The 23585-nt window shown below is 52.8% G+C and overlaps 11 protein-coding genes across 11 annotated transcripts; 5 read left to right on the top strand and 6 right to left on the bottom strand.

Moving 5' to 3' along the window:
* Positions 1-460: 460 nt before the first annotated feature.
* BO95DRAFT_248085 (uncharacterized protein) lies at positions 461-1491 on the bottom strand. Its single transcript, XM_025581402.1, has one exon. It carries the CDS (start codon positions 1331-1333, stop codon positions 662-664), a length of 672 nt encoding a protein of 223 aa, XP_025446381.1. The 5' UTR covers positions 1334-1491; the 3' UTR covers positions 461-661.
* A 462-nt stretch (positions 1492-1953) lies between these two features.
* On the top strand, positions 1954-3779 carry BO95DRAFT_511255 (translation initiation factor 4B; the record flags this gene model as incomplete). The annotated part of the gene is made up of 5 exons (XM_025591416.1): positions 1954-1984; positions 2045-2089; positions 2220-2300; positions 2365-2655; positions 2710-3779. 5 exons carry the CDS (start codon positions 1954-1956, stop codon positions 3777-3779), a joined length of 1518 nt encoding a protein of 505 aa, XP_025446380.1.
* A 1274-nt stretch (positions 3780-5053) lies between these two features.
* BO95DRAFT_439070 (MFS transporter) lies at positions 5054-7301 on the top strand. Its single transcript, XM_025585658.1, has 8 exons — positions 5054-5324; positions 5409-5429; positions 5494-5551; positions 5610-5669; positions 5744-6029; positions 6095-6467; positions 6528-6630; positions 6683-7301. Exons 1-8 carry the CDS (start codon positions 5229-5231, stop codon positions 7129-7131), a joined length of 1446 nt encoding a protein of 481 aa, XP_025446379.1. The 5' UTR covers positions 5054-5228; the 3' UTR covers positions 7132-7301.
* Positions 7302-7860: 559 nt separating this feature from the next.
* Positions 7861-8381, top strand: BO95DRAFT_439069 (uncharacterized protein). The gene has a single exon (XM_025585657.1). The coding sequence runs from the start codon at positions 7903-7905 to the stop codon at positions 8371-8373; it is 471 nt and encodes a 156-aa protein (XP_025446378.1). The 5' UTR covers positions 7861-7902; the 3' UTR covers positions 8374-8381.
* Positions 8382-9147: 766 nt separating this feature from the next.
* Positions 9148-11188, top strand: BO95DRAFT_381130 (pseudouridine synthase family protein). Its single transcript, XM_025583357.1, has 2 exons — positions 9148-9575; positions 9647-11188. The coding sequence occupies exons 1-2, from the start codon at positions 9333-9335 to the stop codon at positions 11135-11137; spliced, it is 1734 nt and encodes a 577-aa protein (XP_025446377.1). The 5' UTR covers positions 9148-9332; the 3' UTR covers positions 11138-11188.
* Positions 11189-11938: 750 nt separating this feature from the next.
* On the bottom strand, positions 11939-12926 carry BO95DRAFT_353863 (60S ribosomal protein eL32; the record flags this gene model as incomplete). Its single annotated transcript, XM_025582188.1, has 4 exons — positions 11939-12047; positions 12128-12249; positions 12314-12438; positions 12887-12926. 4 exons carry the CDS (start codon positions 12924-12926, stop codon positions 11939-11941), a joined length of 396 nt encoding a protein of 131 aa, XP_025446376.1.
* Positions 12927-13215: 289 nt separating this feature from the next.
* BO95DRAFT_439065 (Gfo/Idh/MocA family protein) lies at positions 13216-14593 on the bottom strand. Its single transcript, XM_025585656.1, has 5 exons — positions 14530-14593; positions 14449-14474; positions 14201-14379; positions 13855-14138; positions 13216-13774 (listed from the first exon to the last, which is right to left on the bottom strand). Exons 1-5 carry the CDS (start codon positions 14558-14560, stop codon positions 13284-13286), a joined length of 1011 nt encoding a protein of 336 aa, XP_025446375.1. The 5' UTR covers positions 14561-14593; the 3' UTR covers positions 13216-13283.
* Positions 14594-15104: 511 nt separating this feature from the next.
* BO95DRAFT_450004 (uncharacterized protein) lies at positions 15105-15957 on the bottom strand (the record flags this gene model as incomplete). Its single annotated transcript, XM_025587980.1, has 2 exons — positions 15105-15670; positions 15744-15957. The coding sequence occupies 2 exons, from the start codon at positions 15955-15957 to the stop codon at positions 15105-15107; spliced, it is 780 nt and encodes a 259-aa protein (XP_025446374.1).
* A 1377-nt stretch (positions 15958-17334) lies between these two features.
* Positions 17335-18982, bottom strand: BO95DRAFT_405534 (FAD-binding oxidoreductase; the record flags this gene model as incomplete). Its single annotated transcript, XM_025584007.1, has 4 exons — positions 17335-17987; positions 18041-18438; positions 18491-18707; positions 18761-18982. 4 exons carry the CDS (start codon positions 18980-18982, stop codon positions 17352-17354), a joined length of 1473 nt encoding a protein of 490 aa, XP_025446373.1. The 3' UTR covers positions 17335-17351.
* Positions 18983-19440: 458 nt separating this feature from the next.
* BO95DRAFT_439061 (acyl-CoA thioesterase) lies at positions 19441-20571 on the top strand. The gene is made up of 2 exons (XM_025585655.1): positions 19441-19901; positions 19980-20571. Exons 1-2 carry the CDS (start codon positions 19807-19809, stop codon positions 20551-20553), a joined length of 669 nt encoding a protein of 222 aa, XP_025446372.1. The 5' UTR covers positions 19441-19806; the 3' UTR covers positions 20554-20571.
* Positions 20572-21504: 933 nt separating this feature from the next.
* Positions 21505-21999, bottom strand: BO95DRAFT_428202 (uncharacterized protein; the record flags this gene model as incomplete). Its single annotated transcript, XM_025584831.1, has 1 exon — positions 21505-21999. One exon carries the CDS (start codon positions 21997-21999, stop codon positions 21505-21507), a length of 495 nt encoding a protein of 164 aa, XP_025446371.1.
* Between the last annotated feature and the right edge of the window lie 1586 nt (positions 22000-23585).

Below are 23585 nucleotides of genomic sequence, written 5' to 3'. Positions count from 1 at the left end.
GCATCATTGAAAATATTTCTCCACACAAGTCACAAAATGCTTCAAGACCTTGTATCGGGTAGTCCGTCGCTCGCAAGACTCGGATGCTTGATCTTGCAGTTTCTATCTTTATATCAACACCGTGGCTGACTTGGAGCAACTGTCGCAGGCACCTTTCTAAAGCTAGTCCGTTCTGTCGAGCGAAACGAGTCGCGTACTGCGTAAAGTGCCCACGATTGCACTTGCCAGCAAATGTACAATTCTTTCACACACTTAATTAAGTCAGAAGCCTTTTCTTGAGCACTGTGCGCACTGAATACTGCGGCTGGTTTCGACTGTTTCCCTATGCATATACTCTACGGAGTCAAAGTTCAATTGACCGACTAAGCCGAGCAGTCATTTCAAACCGTTTATATCATATGGCCATCCAAAGCACAGTCTGTGTCCATATCTATGGCATTTGCAATCCGACGTCTTTAAGACAATCGGCGAAATTCAGGGCATATGGGTTTGATTATATAATGGCATGTCTAATGGCATGCCTGGATGTGAAGCGAAAAGTGGAAGACGGCTCATGATGCTGACTATACAAAGAGGGTCTACATCTTTTCTTGACCCGCCTTGCGCCGAGTAGTGCACAATGACTTGCATTCTGATGTCTCAGCAAACCTTGATGCTAAACCTAACCCATTACACGGACGCTTCTACTAGCCAATGTTTGAAAGCAGCATACCAGTTTGACCGTCTGATATCTTAAGCGAGCTGATCTTTCATGACAGTCACAAGGAAGCCTGCAATGGTTCATTTTTTCTGTCCAATTGTAAAGATGCAGGCGAGAGGATGCAGCAACCTCAAGTGGCTGCAAGTCACCCGAGATTTTACTTCTCTTTGTTTCACAGCGGGCATGGAACCTGGCTTCCTCGTGCCCAGCCAGCTGAGGGGATAATGGGGCCAGAAGCTGTAACATGTAACACACAATCATGAAGAATGGCAAGAATGCAGAAGCCTTACCTAATTTTTCTTGTCGGTGAAAGCTGAATAGTCTAATAGAAGTCTTGTCTCCATGCAGTAGTGTTGCGGATGTATCCGCGGGGAAGAATTGTGTCAAGAAGAAGAATAATTCAAGGCAGCATGGTGCACAAACATTACAGGTGATGTTTAACATCCCCGCAAAAGATTTTTGTTTTTTTGGGGGGGGTTGTCTGCATGTCAAATCTGCCGGCTGACATGAGCAGTGAAGATGCGCTCGGCCGGGATGAGGCGTGAAAAGGAAGAGTAAGAAGCGAAGAAAGAAATACCCCCACAGCAAACGACTTAAAGGTATTTGAACCTGTAATAAGAATTGTGAACACATGATTCAAAGAAGAGAAAAGAAAGAATAGAAGAAGAAAAAACAAAACTCAAGTGGAGAGGTTCACTTTCACACAGTTTGTCTCTCTCTCCGCAAAAAGAGTCCCAAGCAAAAGAGGGGGCCGGGCTGGGAAAGACTGGAAGGGGAAAAAAGCCCTCGGGAAGCTGGACTGGGACTTACTTGGTTGGGTCGAGCGCCAACAGGCCCAAAAGCCGCACCAACACTTTTTGGAGGCTGACTTTTTTAGTGTCATCACTAAAAATTATCCTCACGGATAAACCTACTTTCCCCTCTGTTCTTCAACTGCGGAGCTTCCTTGCATCCCAACCCACCCATCGTTCATCGTCCTTTGCACGTCATCCTCCGCATTCTCTCAAGACTTCTAATTCGGAAGTCTTCTTCAACCCCATCTAACTCTCACCTTCAACCCCCGAGACGCGCACAGGAACTCCCCTTGGCGCGTTTCCCCGATTCTGAACAACCGCAATCATGGGTTCGTTTGCAACCCCTCTCTGTGGCCCTGCGCGCTGTCGCAACCCACACCTCTCTACCCCTCAAGGATGTCCCTATTTACTGATGTATCTTTCATATGTTCAGCGCCCGGAAAGCAGAAAGCCCAGAAGATGTCGCTAGGCAACTTCTTGGCTGATGAGTGTAAGTCCGTCGAGATATCCCCATACCCCCGCGGGGATGAACATGACTGATGAGGACTAGCCCTCGGCTCTTGGGCTGATGAGATGGACGACATGCCTTTGCCTGGTAAGTGTTTCTCATTCTGAAATAGTTCTAACGATCTTTGCTAATCGTACGATGATTTACAGCCGGTACGTGGTCTTTTGGAGCGCACCCTCAGTCTCATCATGATGGCATCAATTTAATCATTAGCCAGCCCCTTCTTCGACCAGCTTCGGAGGCGACCGCCGCCCTATGGGCCTTTCCTCTTCTTCCGGCTTCGGTAATGGATTTGGTGGTATGGCTTCTCCGCTACAAAATTAGTTCGAGGGATTTCCCAGGCTGACATGATTCGATGAAAGAACGCGAGCGTGGTGGTTACGCCGTCAGAGAGCCTCTCCCTCTTCCTACTCAGCCTCCCTATACCGCCCACGTCGGTAATCTGTCCTTCGATGCGGCTTCTGCCGATATTTCCGATCTCTTTGCCGAATGCGGTGTGACCAACGTCCGTGTTGTGGAGGACAAGTTGACCAAGGCCCCCAAGGGATTCGGATATGTCGAGTTTGAAACTGTCGATGGTCTGAAGAAGGCTCTCGACCTCTCTGGCGCTACTCTTCAGGGAAGAGCTATCCGTGTCAGCATCGCTGAGCCTCGTAGGTGTTGCTACTCTTGGATACTGTTATATGCTGGCTGACAACCGCTTTTAGCCAAGGAGCGCGATGTCAAGGAATTTGACTGGACCCGCAAGGGCCCTCTTCCGGATGCTCCCCAGCGCCGCGTCCCTGAACGCTCCAACTTCGATCGCTCCAACTTCGGCCGCAACATGGATAACATGTCTGATGCAGGCAGTGAACGCGGCGGTAACAACCGTCGCAGCAACTTCGAGAGCGATGGCAAGTTCCGCGATTTCAGCAACTGGGAGCGCAAGGGCCCTCTGTCTCCTCCCGCCCCCGTGAGAGAAGGGCGCCCCCGCAGCAACGAAGGACCTGGTTTCAGACGCAGCTCCCCCGCCTGGGGTGAGGGCCGCTCCCACGAGGGACCCTCTGGTGAGGGACGCTCTCAGGATGGCTCTCGTCCTCCTCGCCGCGAATTCCAAGAACGTCAAGAACGCACGCCCACCGCTGCCGACCTCGACAACGCATGGCGGTCCAGAATGCGCCCCGATCAGCCTAAGGAGTCCAGCAACCCCCCTTCGCCTGCTGCCGCCCCTGCCGCTCCCGCCGCTCCTAGCCGCCCCAAGTTGAACCTCCAGAAACGGACTGTGACTGAGTCTTCGTCCCCGGCTGCCGGCGGCGAGTCCAAGGCCAGCATCTTCGGTGGAGCTAAGCCCATCGACACCGCTGCCCGCGAGAAGGAGGTTGAGGAGCGTCGCCAACTTGCCATCCGCCAGAAGAAGGAGGCTGATGAGAAGGCCAAGGCTGAGAAGGGCGAGAAGCAACGCGCTTCCAAGGAGCAGGGCAAGACCGACAAGCCGGTGTCCACGGCTGACCCCAACGGAAGAGACGTCACCGACACTCCTCAGGGTGGCAAGAACTTCGATATCCTCCGGCAGGCCGGTGAGGAAGAGGGTGCCGAGAAGGCTGAACAGGACCAGGGCGAGGAAACGGCTGCTAAGGGTGCTGAGGCTGCTGCTACCGATGCGGCTGCCAACAAGACTAACGGCAGCTGGCGGAGCGCCCCCGCTGAGGCCCAGGCTGGAGCCGCCGACGAGGAGGGCTGGAGCACGGTTGGCTCGGGGAGACAGCGCAACAACCGCCGCGGTGGCCGATTCGCATAGATTCATCGATACCCCAGAGCTGTTCATCACTTGACCAAAATATCGCGCTACTACCGCCAGAGCGTCCCAGCTCGCGGCACTGGATCCCTGCCGTGGCCTGGACCTAACAGCAATTCTCCGTGTGCTCTCTTAAAATAGCCGGATTGATTTTGGTTATGTCGGTGGCTAATTTGTTTTGATGACCCGTTGTCTTCACGTCTTTGAACCATTCTCCCCTTCTTTACCCCCCTTCCGATTGTCTGTTCCGGCTAGGCCCACGATCAGGATCTAGTTATTGCTCTCAGTCAAGCATGTCGAAAAGTTTCCTTTTCCCCTCTTTTTCCAGTTTTCTTCGGTTTTCCTCTGAGCTAGCTATTCCCATGTACGTGGACGAACTGTTATACACCAATGATCATGATGGCTGATGTGAAGGAAGTGAATGTATACGTTAACTGTTTCTGAATCATGGCTTCTCTTTCTCATAATTCATTCTTGCAACATCGATCGCTCTTTTATTACCGACGAACATTTTACTCCTCTTCTCCTTTCTGTATCGTGTGTGCGGGGGTCCAGGAACGGCGTGTGGGAGTCAGTCGTGTTCTTGTGCTTCGCTGATGAATCCATGACCCTAATTTGACGATCCGAGCGAATCAGTTTGATAGCATGATGAAGAAGATGATGACGACAGTGGAGAGCCATTAAATGACATGCACTGGTGGTTTTCTTGAGCACTGGACCAGAATCTTGTCCAACTCGGACACCAATCTGTGCGTGCGCCTGTCCCATCGCGTTCGTGTCGGTGAATTTGTCCACGTATGTTTTGCCGTCTTCAAATTTGGACTTAAGTCAGTTGCGTGAGATTAGTGCAATAGTGCCATTATAGAATGATCTAGTCGAGTTATTTATCACGGGATGTAGGCGACCTTAGTTATCATCTAGATACACACTATCTCGGCCGGAGCCACCAACGAGCGGTCACGATGATAGAGATAAGGATATCACCAACTACCTGCCTAGCTAGTAATTTTAGTTCCCTACTGTACACACCAGTAGACCGAAACAATAGATAGACTCTGCGGATCTCAGCCGATGCCAATCAATCCCGACAGCTCATGCGCTGACGATGCAGCTCTGCGAAATTTTACCTCATCGAGTTTAGAGGCAGAGGGAGAAAAGGGCAAATCAGTCCCATTAGTTCTCCTTTCCCCACAACCGTAGGCCTATAGTTAACTGACTTGTCAGCTCAGCCCACCCTTTTTGCTTTACTTTACTTTATGGTTTTTGCTTTGCTTTGTCGAAGAGAAAAAACCCCTCCTCCTCTTCTGTTCCCCTCGCCGATGTCGCTGAGCTATTTAAACTCCCTAAGACGGCGTTGGGCCATAATGTGCGACTCGGGTACTTGTTCGTGTCGTTGACCCTTTCCGAACTCTACATACTTTATCGCCCCCTCCTGTCGGCGGAACATTCGGTATGGCAGCGACAGACTGCGATTCCCCACCATGGAAGTTGGCCTTTCGCTCTTCTAAGACGTTCGTGACTTGGGTGGTGGCCATTGCTTGTTTTACGGTGAGTGAGGGAGGGGAGAAATAAGGATGGTGTCGCTTATTTGTTTCCTGAACACGATGCTAATTGCCGTTTCGCCGCACGCAGGACGTTTTCATCTATGGCATGGTGCGGTTCTCCGGTGATGAATGCTGGTGACGAGTTGTGTCTGACTGGAACGATCATTTACTAGATCGTGCCCATATTACCGATTGTCTTGAAAACGCGAGTCGCTGTGCCGGATAATGACCGTACGTTTTCCTATGCCTGTATTGGCAGACAAAAGCCCACTGACACAAAGCTTCGCAGTACAGCAATGGATGTCGATCATGCTTGCTGCTTTCGGGGGCGGGATTTTCTTTGGTTCTCGTGAGAGATAGCCCTGCACTGCTAGCCGATTGGTATGCTCGGAGAATAGGTCCTGACCAGTCACAACTCACAAGCCATCTTCGGATACTTCGCGGACAGAAGCTCATCGCGCCAGCTTCCGTTCATGATCGGCCTATTCGCCCTCGGCGGGACGACCGTGGTGTTCTGGTTCGCGAGGTCGTTGTCGTCGCTGGTGATTGCGCGGGCTCTGCAAGGTCTGTCGGCAGCTGTGGTGTGGACTGTCGGCATGGCGCTTGTTGTGGACACGGTGGGCAAGGACCAGGTCGGGGCGGCCATGGGATACGTCTCTATGGCTTTGACAGTTGGAACGGTGTTCGGCCCGTTCATCGGCGGGATCATGTACGTTTCGCGCATTCATGCTGTCAGGGTTGGAGGAAGATGGTCGCTAACGAGTCCCCGTGCAGGCTCTCGCGAGTTGGGTACCATTCGGTGTTCCTGCTGGCGATCGCTTTGATTGTGGTGGATATCAGTCTTCGTCTGGTTATGGTCGAGCAGAAGACGGCCGCAAAGTGGCTTCCGTCAAAGACGGAAGAATCCAGTGGTTTGCTGGGTAAGAGCACCGGTTACGGCGCTTTCAGTGAACAGGACAGTGCAAGCTCGCTGTGTCCACCTGATGATGTGCTCGTTGAACCGCCGGTCGAGGATGGCAGTGAGCCCGTCTCGAGCGGGAAAGAGACGTCCGTACCGGGCATTGTTCGGCTGATATGCTCTGGTAAATTGATGGTTGTGTTGATGGCGACTGTCGTCGATGCCATCTTGTACTCCTCATTTGACACGGTCCGTGGTTACTGCAACCCTCTTGCATCCATTTTCTTGCAGCAACTGATCGTGGTCCAGGTCCTTCCACTCTATGTCATGAAGACATTCGACTGGGGCCCGATGGGAATAGGCCTGTGCTTCCTGCCCTTGTTCGCACCGTCCTTCGCGTCCCCTTGGATCGGTACGTATATCCACTTCCAAACCCGGCTTTGACTAACCTTGAGTTCACAAAGGCGATGCCGTCGACCGCCTCGGAGCCTTACAAATCGCCTTCTTAGGCTTTTTGCTCGACTGTCCAACCTTTCTCCTCTTCCAGTTCGTCACTGAGAACACGGTCCAGCATCAAGTTCTGCTAGTGGTCTTCCTCTTTCTGGCTGGAGCCGCGTCAACCCTACAGATGGTCTCGTTGATGGTTGAGGTGGGACGAGTCACGGAGCGATATGAGCGGGAATATCCAGGCATTTTCGGCCACCAGGGAGGCACTGCGCAAGCATACGGGCTGTTTAATGTGGCATGGTCCGGTGGGCAGGTGCTTGGGCCTCTGATGGCGGGTCTTCTGGTTGATCAGGCTGGGTGGGCGACCATGGTGTTGACGTTTGGAGTGATGAGTGGAGCGATTGCAGTAGTAATTGCGCTCTCGGATCGGAAGGTAATGAGAGGGCTATGCAGAAGAAGAAGCTGAGGAATGGGACTCGATGATACATATAGATGAGACTGTACGTCATGATTACGGGGGAAACGATCAGATTTCTGGGGTCCTGGGACGGGTCAGATTCCGATGGCATTGCGAGTTTACTCGGGGTGAGTGAGGAGCTAGTGACAAATACACGGAGTTGCTAGGCTAGAGTTCTGTCACTTGTGTGTTACTTGTGAACGATATAAATCTTTTTATCTCCTTCCTCGCAGCTGTCATTGCCCCTTGCCCTTGAGAGTCATCGTATTCTGCAGAGCATTGCTATTTCGCGAACTACTTCTCACATCTCCGGTGTTTGGTGCTTCGCATGAAATCCTGTTTGGTTACAGTTTACTTTCACCACTGTCGGCTCCCACATCAACTTGTTGTCATCCTACACCCCGCAACCCCGAGAAAGGAGCGGAAAGGTATATGTGAGGGAAGCAACTCAGGGAGAGGGGAGAAGAGACACAACCGATCTCACAGATATTCTCTACAACAAGTGAGTCCAGCTCACCTTCCAAAGCATGAGTTCTCCCTCAGCTTCTCATCCTGTTCCTGCTCCTTCGATTCCCCACGAGGGCGCCAACGACGCTTCACAGGAAAGCCACCCTCTTCCAGCAATCTACCAGCAAAATGAGTACACGCGATCCCATGCCCCCGATTGTAAGCATGCAACACTCAGACTCACTTTCCCCGGAGGCTATGAGTTCACTCCTGACCGCTATTGATGAATAGACATGTCCGCGCCAGGATACCGTGTCCAAGCTCGCCGCGGCGATGGACTCCGAAAACGCCGTTCTCGTGCGTGGCACCCCAGCCACCGGGAAAACGGTCCTGTGCCAATTGCTCCGGGAATACTACCTCGACCACAATCGCAACGTGTATCTCCTCCCTGTATGGGGGCGCCAAGAAGCACCCCCCGGATCCCCTTGGACTCAGTTCGGCTGGCGCCTGCGACAACGAGATCCTGAGTTCGATCCAACATGGGCATCGGTTCCTGCCAAGACGGTGATTCTGATCGACGAGGCTCAGGGTTCCTACCGCGACATGAACTTCTGGAATACGGTCATCAAGGACGTGCAATCTGGGCTTCGCCTGGGAGATATCAAGATCTGCCTTTTCGCATACTATGGACACCCTGTGACCGGCGTGGATTGGAGGGACCTGGACTATGCATATACTCCGACGACGTTTGGTATCGCGTCGCATATCACACTGGCCCCTCGACCTGGCCTGTACTCGGTTTAAAATTGGCTTGCTTTACACCGAAGACGAATTTCGTGAAGTTGTGGTACTTCGGGCGGCACGGGGGTTCGATGACGAGTTCATGATTGATCGCGCGGCGATGGATTACTTGTATAAGCTGAACAAGTGCGCATCCCGGGATGGTGGCCGCCATGGTCGATACCCTTTTCAATGTATGTACTGTACTGTACCAGGAAGTGAACGGATTCAGTTTTATGCTTGCTTCTTGCAAACTGATTTGAGTATAGGCGCATTGCGATCTTATTAAACAAGGAAAGATCCATACGATCACAATGGACCACGTGCTGGAAGTCTTGAAGGATGAAAGTCAATTCTTTAGGTCTATCGAGAACCATGGTGCTTTTCGCTCATTCCTTCCCACTCCGCGTTGACGTCCAAGGCTCTTGATGTACTGGGCCAGATCTTAGCCAAGGGAAGTATACCGTTTGACTTCGACAAAGCGGCAATGTGGATGTGCTACAGGCGGGGCTGGGTTCACCGGACAATTGAGGTATATACATCTGGGGATGCTGTTGTCCTGCCGTCGCGCCTACACGAAATGTAAGCTCCTACACACATGATACCTTGGCTAAATCAGAATTGACTCGATCTTAGGTGGGTTGACTGGGTTATCGGTCGTAGGCGGAAGTCTTGAAAAGGGAGCTCGGAGGTCAATAAAAAGGTTTACCGTACTGTGTTATTTGATAGATTCCGATAACTCAAAATCCACTTGTTTCCCCCTTTCCCCGGACCACCAAAATTTCCTGCGGGACTTTAGTTTAGTAATTTTTTCTTTTGCCATTTTTCGCCGCCGCAGAGCTTATCTCTTTCATCGTAAACCCCACACTACTCACCCCCCTTTCTTCCTCTTTTCCTGTCATCCCCGCCAGTCGTCGACCTTGGCTCCCTCACCTCGCGTTTTTGCACACCTGTTGCGACGAGGCTTGATCCCGACGTCCAGCATGGCCGTTGTCCCCGTCGACACGACCCTCCAAGTGCCGCCTCCGGACCCGGTCCAGGAACCCCCGGAGGTGGCCGTGACTCCCTGCGACCCCTGGCCGGCTCCCTACTATTTCGAAGGCGGACTGCGCCGCGTGAAGCCCTACCACTACACCTACAACACCTACTGCAAGGAGCGCTGGCGCGGGCGGGAGTTGCTGGACATCTTCCTGTCGGAGTTCCGCGATCGACCGGCCGAATACTACGTACGGTGACCCTTCCCTCCACTCCCCTCCATTCCCTCATCCAACTAACATAAAATCTCGCATGGTGACAGAAAAAAGCCCTCGAAACCGGCCTCGTCTGCGTCAACGGCAAACCAGGCACGCCGCACACGGTCGTCAAGAACGGCGAGATCATCTCGCACACGCTGCACCGGCACGAGCCGCCCGTGACAGGCAAGGAGATCGGGATCATCCACGAGGACGACGACCTGATCGTGATCGACAAGCCGGCCGGCGTGCCTGTGCACTCGGCCGGCCGGTACCACTACAACTCGGTGCTGGAGATCCTGCGGTCCCAGCGGCACCCGGACTGGGTGCCGCGGCCCTGCAACCGCCTGGACCGGCTGACCTCGGGCGTCATGTTCCTGGGGAAGCACCCCAAGGCGGCGGAGATGATGTGCGAGAAGCTCAAGGCGCGCACCTTGCAAAAGGAGTACGTGGCGCGCGTGAAGGGCCGGTTCCCCGACGGGGTGGTCGTGTGCGATCAGCCCATCATGTCGGTGAGTCCCAAGGTCGGGCTGAACCGCGTGCGCGCCACGGGGAAGGAGGCTAAGACGAAGTTCCGCCGGTTGGCGTACATTCCTCCGTCCGCTGCTGCAGCGGGATCGGGGGATGGTGATGCAGCGGGAGAGGTTGGAGGGCAGGCAAGGACGGGGGTAGCGACGCCGCCCCCGATCTACGCGAACGAAGAAGAAGGCTACAGCATCGTGCACTGCCTGCCGCTGACGGGCCGCACGCATCAGATCCGCGTGCACCTGCAGTTCCTGGGGCATCCGATCTCCAACGACCCGATCTACAGCAATCGCAAAGTCTTCGGCCCGGACCTGGGCAAGAACGAGACCTCCGACGAGCGCGACCAGGAGCTGATCGCCCGCCTGTCGAACCTGGGCAAGACCGAGACCGTCGCCGAGGCCGCTGCTGCCGGTGCTCCCGGCACAAGCACAAAACCCGACAGCAGCGAAAACAGCTACCGCACGCATCTCACCGCCGCGCCGCTCGTGCCCCCCGGCACCGACGCCTCGGTCGTCGAGGAGATCATGTCCCGCGAGCACGAGGCCGCCGTCGAGCGCTACCACAAGCGCAAGGGCGAGCGCCTGTCCGGCGAGCGCTGCTCCGTCTGCGACACCGAGCTGTACACCGACCCCAGCCCCGAGGAGCTGGGCATCTTCCTGCATGCGGCCGCGTACGCCGACAAGAGCGGCCCCGACGGCTGGAAGTACACCAGCCAGATGCCGAGCTGGGGCCTGCCCCCCGTCGGCGTGGACGGCCCCCGCGCGATGCCGGACTGGGTCGATGTCCCCGAGGACGAGGAGATTGTGATCGGGTATGGCACGGTGCCGGAGCTCGGTGGGGATGGGGATGGCGATGATAACTCAAAGAATCATGCGGAGAGGCGAGGAGGAGGCATCCCGGCGCTGGTCCAGGGGGTCGGGTTGGTGGATATCTCGGCGGAGAGACAAGCGCATGAAGCTGCTGCTGCTGCTGCTGCTGCTGCTGCCGCCGCTAGTGCGGAGACTGGTGTTGGAGCGCAAGCCACAGCATAGATCTTGTTTTTTGGTACATAGAACCGCGATGATATCACAATAGAAGTTCAGTCTATTTCTTTTCGTACTACTCCCTCAGCAAGAATCTGGATTCCCTGCATTACTGGGTCAACTCACTCCAGCATCAACGGTAGAGCAACACATATCGCTAGGCCTTGGGATATCTCTACAACATCAAATGAGTGTCTACCACATCCCCACAGGGAAACAGTAACAGTAACAGCACCAGGAAACAACACTACAGCCCTTACACTACAGCCCCTACACCCAATCTCCCCCCCAAAAAAGACAAATCATTCCCAGACCAGCAGCACCAGCCAAGCCACGCGCATCGCATTGACATATCTTTATCTTGCTTTAGATCGCTCTGCATCAAGCCAAGCAGCCCCCCACACTTAGAAGAAACAAACCATTACCCGGGTTTCTCGATAAACAGAAACGACAAGCACAGCCTAGCGTCCCCATCCACGAGACAAAGCATCATAGCATCACTTCATGACAAAAGTCAAGTCCCCAGATGATTTGATACCCACGATCCCGGTCAAGGCTTGCTTTTCCCGTTTGGATTTTTTTATATTTCAAGAGGTGGTGTATTCATGGAGATGATATTGGTATTCATGGTCTTTTTTCCTCATCGATCATGTAAGTGTTTGATTTATAAATTCCAGATCGTCGAGATGAGGGTTGGAGTGGGGGCACAGAGAAAGGTGGGTTCGGGAGCAGCAGGTTTGGGAAAGTCTTTACATTATCATTCCATAAATAGGTTCTCTTCTTTTTTGATTTAAATAAAAAAAAATCCATTTAAGCCTCAGTGGTGACACGGCCCTTGGGGTTGGTGACCTTGACGCCGAGGGCCTTGGCCTTGGCAATGATGTCGACACGCTTGCGGGAAGAGACGGCGGAGGCGATCCTGTTGGATTTCGTTAGTATATTGGGTCCTGCGATAGATATGGAAAAAGAAAGCTGCAGTGATGGGGGGTAAGAACGTACTCAGCAGCGTAGGTGCGGTTGTGCATGAGAAGAAGCTCGACGTCCTTGGGGTTGTGGACGAGGAAAGCCTTGTGGCCGGAGGGCATCATGTGCTTGGTCTTCTTGTTGCTTCCGTAACCGATCTATTGATGGGAAATGGCCTGTTAGTCGAGGGCTCCGCAATCCGTGGCAAGGAAAGCGACGTACCGAGGGCATGGGGATGTTGCCCTTGAAGCGTCTACGGACGCGGTTGTCGATACCCTTGGGCTTGCGCCATGACTCCGGCACGCACTTGAAGCGGTCGGACTGGTGGCGGAAGAAACGCTTGGTGCCTGTAAAAGCGGGAGATTGTCAACGAAATTTGTCCCCTCGTGGGTGATAATGATGTGCTTCGGTGGGTTGGGTTCGCCCTCGGGAGATAGCTCAGGTTCGAGTTTTCCAGGTAAATCAGTCCTTCGGAAGCCAGTGATGATTTGCGTGCATGCGTTTTGCGGCGTGCTCAAAGCTGTCGTGTCGAGCTGTCGGTGCATTCGACTAGTAGAATTGGTCGTCCGAATCGCTCATTCCATTCAGAAATCGAATCCTCCTTCGTGATCAACCATCGTTCGTATCCAGATCATCCTCCTCGTTCTCTTCCTCGTTGCAATTGTCCTTCTTCCGTGTCGCTGTAATACGATTGCTGGCTGGCTACCAAGGACCGATCGACTGATGGCTGAACTTCGACTCCCGGCAGGATATATTCATGGTGGGTGAGGATATTAGGACAAGGTGCAAACGTACGCTTCTTGACGATGGGGACGTGCTTCTTTGCGAGGACCATCTTGAACAAATCCCAAGTCAGTATGCAGTGAGACCAACGGCAATCGTGCAACACATACCTTGTCGTCTTCTCGCGGGCTGGCGCTGGGAGTTGTCGTAGGGGTCGAAATTCGGTCTCGAGATTTCGCGCTTCAGGTTTGGCCGCCCGAGCAAGACTCGCCCTAGTGGCTTCGCTAAGCGAGACTAACCCCTTCCGTGTGTTAGGGCTCGCCCCGCGTGCCCTTGACTGCCGCCGTCTCAATCGGGTTAGTCCCGACCATGGATGCCGCTCTATCATGCACATGACTAATCTTATTTGTCTTGGACCGACCTTATGCGTCTATCCTACTGCTCTACTCGCCACCGACTATTTTATTATCTATTGCAGTCGTAGGTCAACCCGCGCCCCATGGCTCGTGAAGATCCCCTCCATCACCTCCAAATCCGCCAGCGCCTGTTCCGGCCGCAACAAGGCTTGTAACACACCGGTCCGAATCGATGCCGCAAACCCAGCCACCTCGTGGTTTACTCCCCGGCCCTCAAAGGGCACCTCGAAGCTCTCCCCCTTGACCGTGACCCGGTCGCCGTTCAGCGTCACCGCGCCTTGCGCGCAGTCGAACTCAAATACAAAGTCGTTGAATGCCGAGCCATACGACATGGTGATGGCGCCCGATGCTCCGGACTTTGTCTGCGCCACGGCGTCCACGGTGTCCACGGGAGCCAGATACTCCTGCAGGAGACTCGACTGCGCGGACACCGAGGCCAGCGCCTCCTGCTCTCCGAGAATTAGCCGCAGTCCCGCGACGAGGTGGATACCGCCGTCAAGGACGAATCCGCCCTGGTGAGCTGGGGTCCGACGCCACTCCGTCTCTGGGTGTGACATTGTCAGCCTGCCCGCATTCTCGCGCAACTCATAATCCAGACTCATACGTAGAACGGGAGATTCTTACTGTAGTACTTGAAGTCCGTCTGGATCAGACTGCGCACGCTCACGCGGAAGTTCTTTACTCCGCCCAATCTGCGGACTTCCTCGGCGGTCCGGATGAACTTGGCCAGGTAGCGGTAGTTCTCCGCGACGGCCCAGAGAGTCTTGCTGGTGTCGATGTTGACAGTGTACCACTGCAACAGCTCCTGGGCGGTGGCCAGGTTTTTGGCAATGGGCTTCTCGGACAGGACATGTTTCCCGGCGGTAAGAGCCTGCTTGATGTACTCAGGCTGGGCGAGAATCGGCAAGCTGCCCGGGCATTCGATTAGCTCGGCAAGTAAATATCGTATGCTTCTGGATCAAGCACTCACGCGATGATGACAGCTTGCACGTCCTCCCGAGCTAGGAGATCCGCGTAGCTTCTGCCGGTGCCGGCATCCTCCGAGTATAGATCTACTCCCTCGACTCCAGAGGCGAGGTTCTGTGCTGACTGGAGGGAGCGGGAATAAATCGCCTTGAGCGTGAAATCGGGCGAGGCGCGGGCTACGGGCTGTGGATTGCGACATCAGCTGGGAGCTCGAATAGCTTCACTGAAGAAAGAAGGAATTATATTTCGTACCAAGTGTTCTTCCCGGGCAAAGATGCCTGAGTGCTCTGTCAGTCGATGCCAAAGCAGTATCTCAGAGTGACTATCACTTACCACTGCCAATAACAGCAACTCCGATAGACATTGTGAGTGAGGAATTTTCTAAAACCTGAAAATATGAACCTTGGAAGAAATGACGATAGCAGAGCAGGATGGAGATCAGTAGGTAGCCACGGGGAGACCCTGAAGTGGGTCTGCAACCAGACTAATTCCTGGCATCCCGCCGCGGGGTTCCTGGAACTGCATGATGCCATATGAGAGTCATAAGAAAGAGTATTATGAGGAAGTATAACCTTCGGAAAGCCAATAGAGTACATAGATAAACAAAATAATGCAATCGCTTTATGCAAGGATACCGATGTATAAACAGAACGCCTGTCACCAGAACACGATGCAGAATCGTCACTCATAAGCAGGGTGACCCATTGACCCATCAGGTCGTATCGCATGTCAACTCGAAAGGTCAGACCAAGTAACCAAGCGCCAAAAATGAAACCAGAAGAGGGGTATGGGTATAAGACTGGGAGTATTAGTCTGAAAGCATGGACGGAGATCCAGAACAAGACAGGTACAGAAAGGGGGTATAGTCCGGAGCGTCCACAATCCTCACGTGTGCATCCTGCAAATCGCTAGCCAACCATAGCTCGGATCCTTTCGACTCTTTCCATCGCCTTTTCTAAGCGCTCAAGTCGGGTCCTCTTCTCGACATCCCGGCGCTCCAGTACCGCCACCCGCTCCTCAAGTCTCGCTCTTGCCTTGCGCTCCTGCGCGACCATCTCATTCGCCTGGCTGAATAGTTGCGCCGTCAATTCCTCCAACTCAGTGCTGGCTTGCGACAATTGTGTTTCGGCGGCCTTGCGCAGGCTCTGTTCTCGGTTGAGCGCGTTTTGTAGTTCCAATGTTTCCTCGTAGCTGGTGATCGGCGGTGGAGAGATTATTGGCTGGGGCTGGATTGCGCTCGGGGCGCCGGGTCGGCGGGAGGGCAACAGGGAGGTCAGCGTGGATAAGCGCCCGCTATGTTGGCCATGTGACTTCGGAGAGGTCTGCGACGAAGGAGGCGACATTGACAGGTCTGTTATTCTGTTGTATTGGTTCGACGAGGTGGAGGATATAGAGGAGCCATTGCGGGAACTTTGTGCGGTGGTTTGAGCGCGGAGGCGACGAATCTCTTCTTCATATTCGGCCATTCTCTCGGCTATTGATTTGGGCACAGGCTGAGTTAGCTAAGACAACCCCAGTGCAGGTATTTGCGATGCAAGATTCCTTACCCATTTGTGTCGCCTGGACGTTGAGAAACTCAAGTTGCCCTTCTAATTCTTTCACGCGATGTTGTGCTTGATCGATTGGTCTGCTTTCCGAGGAGAGTCGGTCATATCCACAGGTCGGGCAGGTCTTGCCTGGCATCATTCCGGCGTGTGTCATAGTGGGCAGGGTACCGACCAGCATGGTGGATGCCAGAGCGGTGGTCGTCGTAGTCGACATATTCGTAATTCATGAGAGGTTGGCCGATAAGGACGAGATATGAACAGCAACTTCAGGAGACAAATCGTGGAAACTAAGTTGCGGAAATGAAAGGACGTCGGACTGTGTTGCAGGAGGCGGAAGTTTAGACTTGGGGGTCGGCGTGAAACCTAGCGGTAGGAGAAAATGGAACGCAGAACACGAGTATAAATAGAAGATTGAAAGACGGCTAGAAGAAGAAAACGCCAAGTAGGAGAAAGACCGATCAAGAGGGGGCAAAGGAGTGACTTGGCTGGGTAACTCAGTCGGTAGGGGGAAAGAAAAGAGAGGTCGGAGGAGCCAGAAACGATGAGAACTAAGAATAACAACAATAGCAGCAGCAGCAGCAGCAGCAGCACGGAGTACAGTCCGTATAAGAGGGGAGGGGAGGTATGAAAGGGTTTGCGGGAAGCGGTGGGGAGGGGAATAGGTGGATATTTAAGTGTCAATAGTCGTGTTTATTGTATGCAAAGGGTTCCTCAATGTCTTGGATCTTGAATGTCTTCAATAATAACATAGGTTGTCCCTCCAGAATAACAGCGAGTCATTGACTTCCGTCATTCTTCCATGCTGTGTGCCTGACTGATTCTCTCCCTGTCTGCTTACTCCATTGTTTTATGAGCAGCGATCAACACTTTAAAACAACACGTGTGGATCGAGGGGTTGAATTAGTGTGGTTAGTCTCCGTTGGTTAGTCTGGCCAGTCAGCTCCATTTCTTCCCCCGGTCAGGCCCCCTGGTGATCGGATTCATCCACGACAGCACACACTACGACAAGTCGAGTTGAGGCTCTAGCGATCTGAAATTTGATTAGTAGCTAGAATATGACGCGGTGGTGGTGATCTACTCCGAAGTCTACCCAGCCATTCATTCCAGGGAGGTCAACTCCAAGTTCAAGTGACGCCATTGTCCTTTCCTGTCTAGGCTGGATTATACCATGATCTCCACGGTAACACCAGCCATGCAATACTTGCTGAAAGGCTTTGTGCAGAGACCAGCCCAGGTCTTACCTCCTTGCTAGGGTCAAATTAACCTCAAGATGCTGTGCGACGATGCCACTACGACAACAAAGAGGCCGGTGGGTCGATAATATATCCTCCCGCTCTCCCTTGCGGGTTCCTGTGCCACAAACACCAGCCACCCGTCAAGACGATGTGGTCAACGTCAAGCTTGGATTCAGTTACGGCCAGACTCTGAATCACCTTAACGGCCAGTCGCCTGCGTACGAGAGCATATTCATCATATAAATACTTTTTTTCCATCAATACTTAACCCTAGGTAGACTATGAATACAGTATTGATATCTAGTCATAATAATACCCAACATAGGGGTTCACGTTAGGTCGTCAAACAGAAGACAGCCGCTGATAAGAACACTTAGATAGAAATGGGTGCAAAGTAGCTGAACCGCCGTTTAGGATCATACTTCTTCTTTAGCTCCTTCAACTTATCCAACCGCCATTCCTCGTAGCCATAGATCTGCTCGGGTGCCTCATCACCAGCAGCAAAGTTGACGTACGCGTGGAGTTCTTCCCGGCCGCTGCCTTCCAAGAGAATTCGCCGAAGTGCATCACCGACCTCGATGGCGGTATGGTCCCGGCTCGCGTTTGCATTGTACCTAATGATTGGATATGCGTACAGAATGTCTTTCCTGAAAGGATAGGCTGTAGAGTCTTCTGGGACGGCTATCTTGGCCTGTACTGGATATGCCTCGAAAATCACTTCAGAAGCATTGAACGGCGAGGTTCCCGCAGTCACCGCTGAGAAAGCCTCGTATACCATGCGCAGCGCCGTAGTATTCCATCTCAGGAGCCCGACTGGGAAATGAGGCGCAGAAATGTTTCTTGCAGCGCACTGGACAGAGTTGAAAGCCATGAGTTCCCATCCTGGTATATCGCGGAAGGTTCCGACTTGGGATATGATAGCAATGGGATTCAGAGCACGGAAGGCTTCGGTATAAGCAGGCTCGACACGAGAGACATTCTCTTGCAAGACGGAGATTTGAAGAAGTGGCTATGGATTGGTTAGCACACCATGATATGCTTGAGTCCTTGTAGTCACCTTACATCTGTAGGAATCATGCTAATATTTCGTTCAAGAACGCTGAGAATGGTCACAGTAGGAGGTTGGCGCGGAAGGATCTGGTTCCATGTCTCAAAAGCATTCTCGATGCTATCACGACCATAGAAGTATGCCTCACGAGCCCAAAGACCCTGATCTGGAACATCGTAGATCTTTGCAGTGACCGAAGTGACAATCCCGAAATTATGACCGGCGCCCTGCAAGGCCCAAAACAGTTCAGGATCTGGCTCAGACTCTGAAACATCGAGAAGCTGCCCGTCCGCAGTAACCAAGCGTAGTGAAACGATTTGGTCTGTGGCAAGGCCGTACTTTCCCTGCAACACACCGTGACCTCCGCCAAGGAGCGGGCCAAGGTAACCGATACATTCACACACACCAGTCGCTATGGATATCATCAGCAATATGGCACGTGCTAGGAGGCGCGGAAAACATACCGGTATACTTCTTGCTTCTCCACAACGCATCAACGAGGTGGCCGCCGAGGATCCCGCCACCAAAGGTAGCCGTATCACCGTCTTCCGAGATGGTAGTCCAATTAAGTCTATGCAGCCATATTTCGATACCATAATGAAACTTTGCCAAACTGGTCATTGTACCATGAGCGCCAGACACAGCTAGAAAGGGAGCTTCCACTTCATTGGCGTATTCGACCTAATTCATGGTCAGGATCAGATATAGTAATGTCAGAAGCAGGAGGAGCATACTGTTTCCGCAACGTCCTGCTCCGCAGCAACGTCGACAACAACGGTGAAACGAGGCTCAGCAAAAGGAGACCATCGCCTGGTGGCATTTGCAAAGTCTGGACTATTCGGGAGAATGATTCGTGCACCTGGAGAGAGCCGAGGACCAAGCTCGGTCGTGATGTTTGCTAGCCCGAGCGCAGCGACAAAGTTGTGTGCTAGGATGGTGCAGAGTAGGCCTATCATGTAGGCTCTCAGGCTGCAATCCTTCATTGTGAAGGACGAGGAGAGAACTTCAATCGGCTATTGTATGAGAAAGGATACAGTCAAGGACTGTAGATAATCGTTTGTGCTATTGACCAGCCTGAATCGGGATATTCATGGGTCTGATAGATAGATTCGACCTTGGTATCATGCAGCGTGTAGATGTTGGTGGTAAGAAGTTCCAAAACAAAAATTGGAGACGAGCCATCTTGAGTCTCGATGCTAATGTTCGCTGGTTGAGGAAGGTGCAGCTAGGTGAACAACCAGAGGAAGGAGGACAGAGCTGGGATATACTGGCATATCCGACACCTGATAAACAAGGTGTCTGCGGCCACTTATCACATGAGCTAAGCCACCTGTGGTTAGTCTCAAAACCGTACCTCGGCATTTCCATCTCGAGATGTTATTTGGGTCCCAAGTTGCAAGCACAACACTCTTCTCCTGTTGCGAGGGCCAAGATATCCTCAATGAGATGAAGACTTTCTCTAGAGAATACACCCCAAGCATCGGACGGCAGAACAAGAACTACAGTATACTGTAGGCAACCGACATAACCAGCCAAGGTCCCCTGAGCTTCATCACAAACTGCCCCACATCCCCGGGAGGAATCATAAACCCATTTACATCCTCCGCCCTCCGCATTCGCATCAACCTAGAGTCTACTCCAGATTCAATCGCAGACTATTTCCTTATCTGAATCAACCCGACGAACTCAGCCTATACGCTCCCATCACCCATAACAAAACCCCCGCAAGAAATCCTCCCAACACCTCCTTTTCCCTATCCCCTAACTCAACCACATAACAATGCCACCCACCACCACCACCACAACCACCACCGCAGCCAAAAAGCGCCGCACGCGCAGCGACTACCTCTTCCACCAAACCCACCAAACAAGATGGTACATCCCCCTCCTTCCCCAGCCCCTAAGCTCCCCCCTCTCTAGCCAACCCAAAACTAACCACACCCAACCCACCAGGTACGACAACGACATGTACGCCCACCTCAACAACACAGTGTACACGATGCTCTTCGACTCGATCATCAACACCTACCTCATCACCCACTGCGGGATGAACCCCTTCAGCGCCAACAACCCCGCGGAGAAGGAGCGCACCTCCCCCACCACCCAAACCACCACGCAACCCCCCCAAACCTCAACCTCAACCCCAACCCCCCCCCAAACCCCCCAAATCGGCCTCATCATCTCCTCCAACTGCGACTACTTCGCCAGCGTCTCCTTCCCGGACACCCTGGAGCTGGGCCTACGGGTCAACCACCTCGGGCGCTCGAGCGTGACCTACGAGGTCGGGGTGTTCCGGCGGGGCGAGGCGGCCGTGAAGGTGGTGGGCGGGTATACGCATGTCTTCGTGGCGCGGGAGACGATGCGGCCGACGGCCGGCGGGATGGATCCGGTGGTGCGGCGGGGGTTGGAGCGGTTGCTGGTCGCAGACGACAATAGTAGCGATGGCGAGAGCGGTCAGGGAGTGAAGAAGGTGAACACGGGGCAGCAGCAGCAGCAGCAGCGGGCGGGTGAGAAGGCGCGGTTGTAGATTAGATTTTCTTCCTCATATACATCGATGTGTTTGACTACAGTATCTGTCTACTGGGTTGGCAGTGTAGGATTATTCGGGATGGGTTGCATATACTGTCGCATGCTTGGAGCTCGGGGGGAATTCGTAAGAGCAACCTAACAAAGATAGTCTCCTGGTTCAGAGGATGGCATAATGCTTCTCGGCCATTGATAGTGAAGATAGGAGAGCACATGGGTGGACGTGGGCACTCGATTGGACACGATCATGGATCAAGAAACCCATCCCGGATATAAAGTATGGAAAATGGTACAGTACATGTATGTTGTGGCATCATTGATAACGCTACAGTCAAATTATCACATGCTTTTCTGTGACCGCCGATCCAGCCCCAAGGATCCTGAATGACATGTCTCATGCAGCTGTCATGCAGATCCTCACCTCTGCTTGCAACAACCAAAATTTTTTTACTTCGGATGCAGATCTAGTCCGATACACTGGATACTATCGTGTATACTGTATACTACAAAGCTCTCTACATGAGAAGAAATCTTTCAACACGGTCATCCTTCTATATTCAATCTGCCCGTAGCAGAATCTTTTGACAAAGCTAATTCCGAAGATCCCATCATCAAGCACAGGATGTCTAACAAACAAATCGAAACATCTATCCGGTTGTCTATAACCTTGAACCAAAACTCCTTCGTCGCTATGGAAAGAAAGCCTCTACCCAGAAAACAAAGTAGTAGAGCCGTCCCAGCAAGTTCATGAGCGATTTATGCGTGACACGTGAAGCAAAACGAAGAAAACACAGACAAGAAAGCGAGATGGAAGAAAACGCTAGAACGCTAGCTCAAAACAGCAAGAATCGTTCTGAATCGGTCGTGAACGGCCAACGCGTGCGCTGTAGAGACCAGCTGCAGACGCGACTTAGATGCGATGGTCGATCATCTCATTCGAGGAGGTTGGGGATCAGGTCAACTTGTTCGGCACGATGCTGGCACGGGAAACATTGGAGCTCTCGGGGAACAGTTCGCGGCGCATGGTGCGCGTCTCCGAGTCGTAGTGCCACTTCTGATACGGACCTGGGATGAACTTTCCCTTGGCGTCCCAGCCGGCAACCCAGGTGTAGCCGTCATCCAGCAGAAAGAAAAGGAGTCGTTCGGGTTTAGCTCCCTCATGGATAGTCACCGAGTGCCAGCGACAGCGCTCCTCCATCTCGTGTTCGAAAATGTATCGGTGCAGGATGCGGCAGTAAACAAGGGGCACCGGCAGTTTCTCCTCGTGCTCATTGCCATCCTTGAGGATGAGGTGCCATCCCCGACCAGGGATGTACTTGTAGATACCAGGAACAGGGCTCTCCCAGTGTTCCTCCTTGTGGATAGACCCGTGGATGCGCTCTCCGCGCTGAAACCAATACACGGGACAGAATGCTTTGCGTAGACAGATAAAGAGGTTGGGCGCCATTGTGACGGATGAGAGACCAAGGGCCGACTGAAAGTAGATGTAGTGATCAGGGATAATGATGAGAAGCGGTAAGGAAGACAATCAATATAGCGCGCTTGCTTGCTGGCGAAGAAAGTCAAGTAGAAAGACGAGAGAAAGTTGCGAAGAGCAACGCCGGGTTATTGAGCGAGGTGCATAGTGATTTAAAGAGACAGAAACAAGAGAATCCGAAGTTGAAGGAAGACCCAAGGGGTAGAGGGTAGAAGGTGGACAGCAATCAATGATGATTGCAAATGTTCTTGAGTGCCTCAAGAAAGGGGTCGGATTCGTCGACTGGGCTGATTGTCGACAGGCTGTAAGGATGCGGTGTGCGATAGTAGGTATGAATGCACAGGTGCCTGTAGAAGATCTAGGCCTGACGTGTGTAGGACAAGATGGGTTGCTTTTTTCTTTTTTATCTTCAGAAAGAGTCGCGGAAGTCCGGACTCGGGATTGAGTCGAGTTTGGGGGCGGGTTTAATTGGCAATGAAACGGGATCGACAGGTCAAGAGCAGCGAGAGGGGCCGTGAAATGACCTAAGAGCAGACGCGCAGTGAGATGCAGCGATCGACTGATGTATGGCGGACGCCCAGCTGGATGTTTGCTAGTGCTTCTTAGAACCGCATGCTAGCAATCTCGCATCTGACTGGGTGGAAACAGCAAGATCAGCATGCCGGAACAATGCAGGAAGTTCCTATGCAGGAAGGGAAGGATGATGAATATAAAGAATAATCAAATCAAAAAAGAATTAAGGGCGAGTGCGCCGAGAAGTGTGGCTTTTTTTTCCAAGGAGGGGGGGAAGAGCGAGATGTGTGATGGTGTGAGACTGTGAGTGGATGCCTGGGGGGCGGTCTGAGGTCAGCCCCGAATCCCACTCTGCAATTGTTGACTCTCTGGATTCAAGAATTTGCCAAGTGGAGATTGGACACCAAGCATCGAAACCCAAGGAAAACTCTTCGAAAGGCACGGGGGCGAGACCATCGTCAAGTTAGGGAACCTTCCAGGGCAACAGCAGATTTTGCCCACTGAGAAAAAAACGACGCGGGAGACTCCCGAGACCCACCAGGCCCACTGAACTGTTGCTGGGCCGGTTTGGGTTATTAAAGTTTTCTGCTGCAACTTCGGTGGTGGTTCTGGTGTGTGTTTAAAATTCTCTATCTATACCTCAGACCCGGGGAGATTGTCCCGATGTGAGATAGGACAAGTCAGCATGTCGTCCACATAATGGTGGTGGTGATAATGAATGGTGGTCTAAAGGGGGCCGAGGTGCTCTGTGTGTGTGCGTGCGTGTGCGGTGGAGATGCGAAAGACGACCCAGTGGGTGGATAACTTCGTATCGGGCTCATGAAGGTGTCAACCCATCTCATTCTCATCGGTCATCTGTTTGGGAGGCTGTACACTGGTTACTCAGCCTTGGGATTAGTAAACCGTATCACCACCACAACCTATTCGAGTAGACGAAGGAGTGACATGATAACTCAATCCATCAGCGACCTTGAGGAGCCCTCGATCATCAGCGTCATCATGCTATGTCACCCGAAGGGGCCCCGTAAATTTAGTGAACACAC

The sequence above is a fragment of the Aspergillus brunneoviolaceus genome (genome assembly GCF_003184695.1).
Source record: "Aspergillus brunneoviolaceus CBS 621.78 unplaced genomic scaffold BO95scaffold_7, whole genome shotgun sequence".
NCBI classification, from domain to species: domain Eukaryota; kingdom Fungi; phylum Ascomycota; class Eurotiomycetes; order Eurotiales; family Aspergillaceae; genus Aspergillus; species Aspergillus brunneoviolaceus.
The sequence above is the reverse complement of the archived record's forward strand: the minus strand, read 5'-3'. Positions and strand labels throughout refer to the sequence as shown.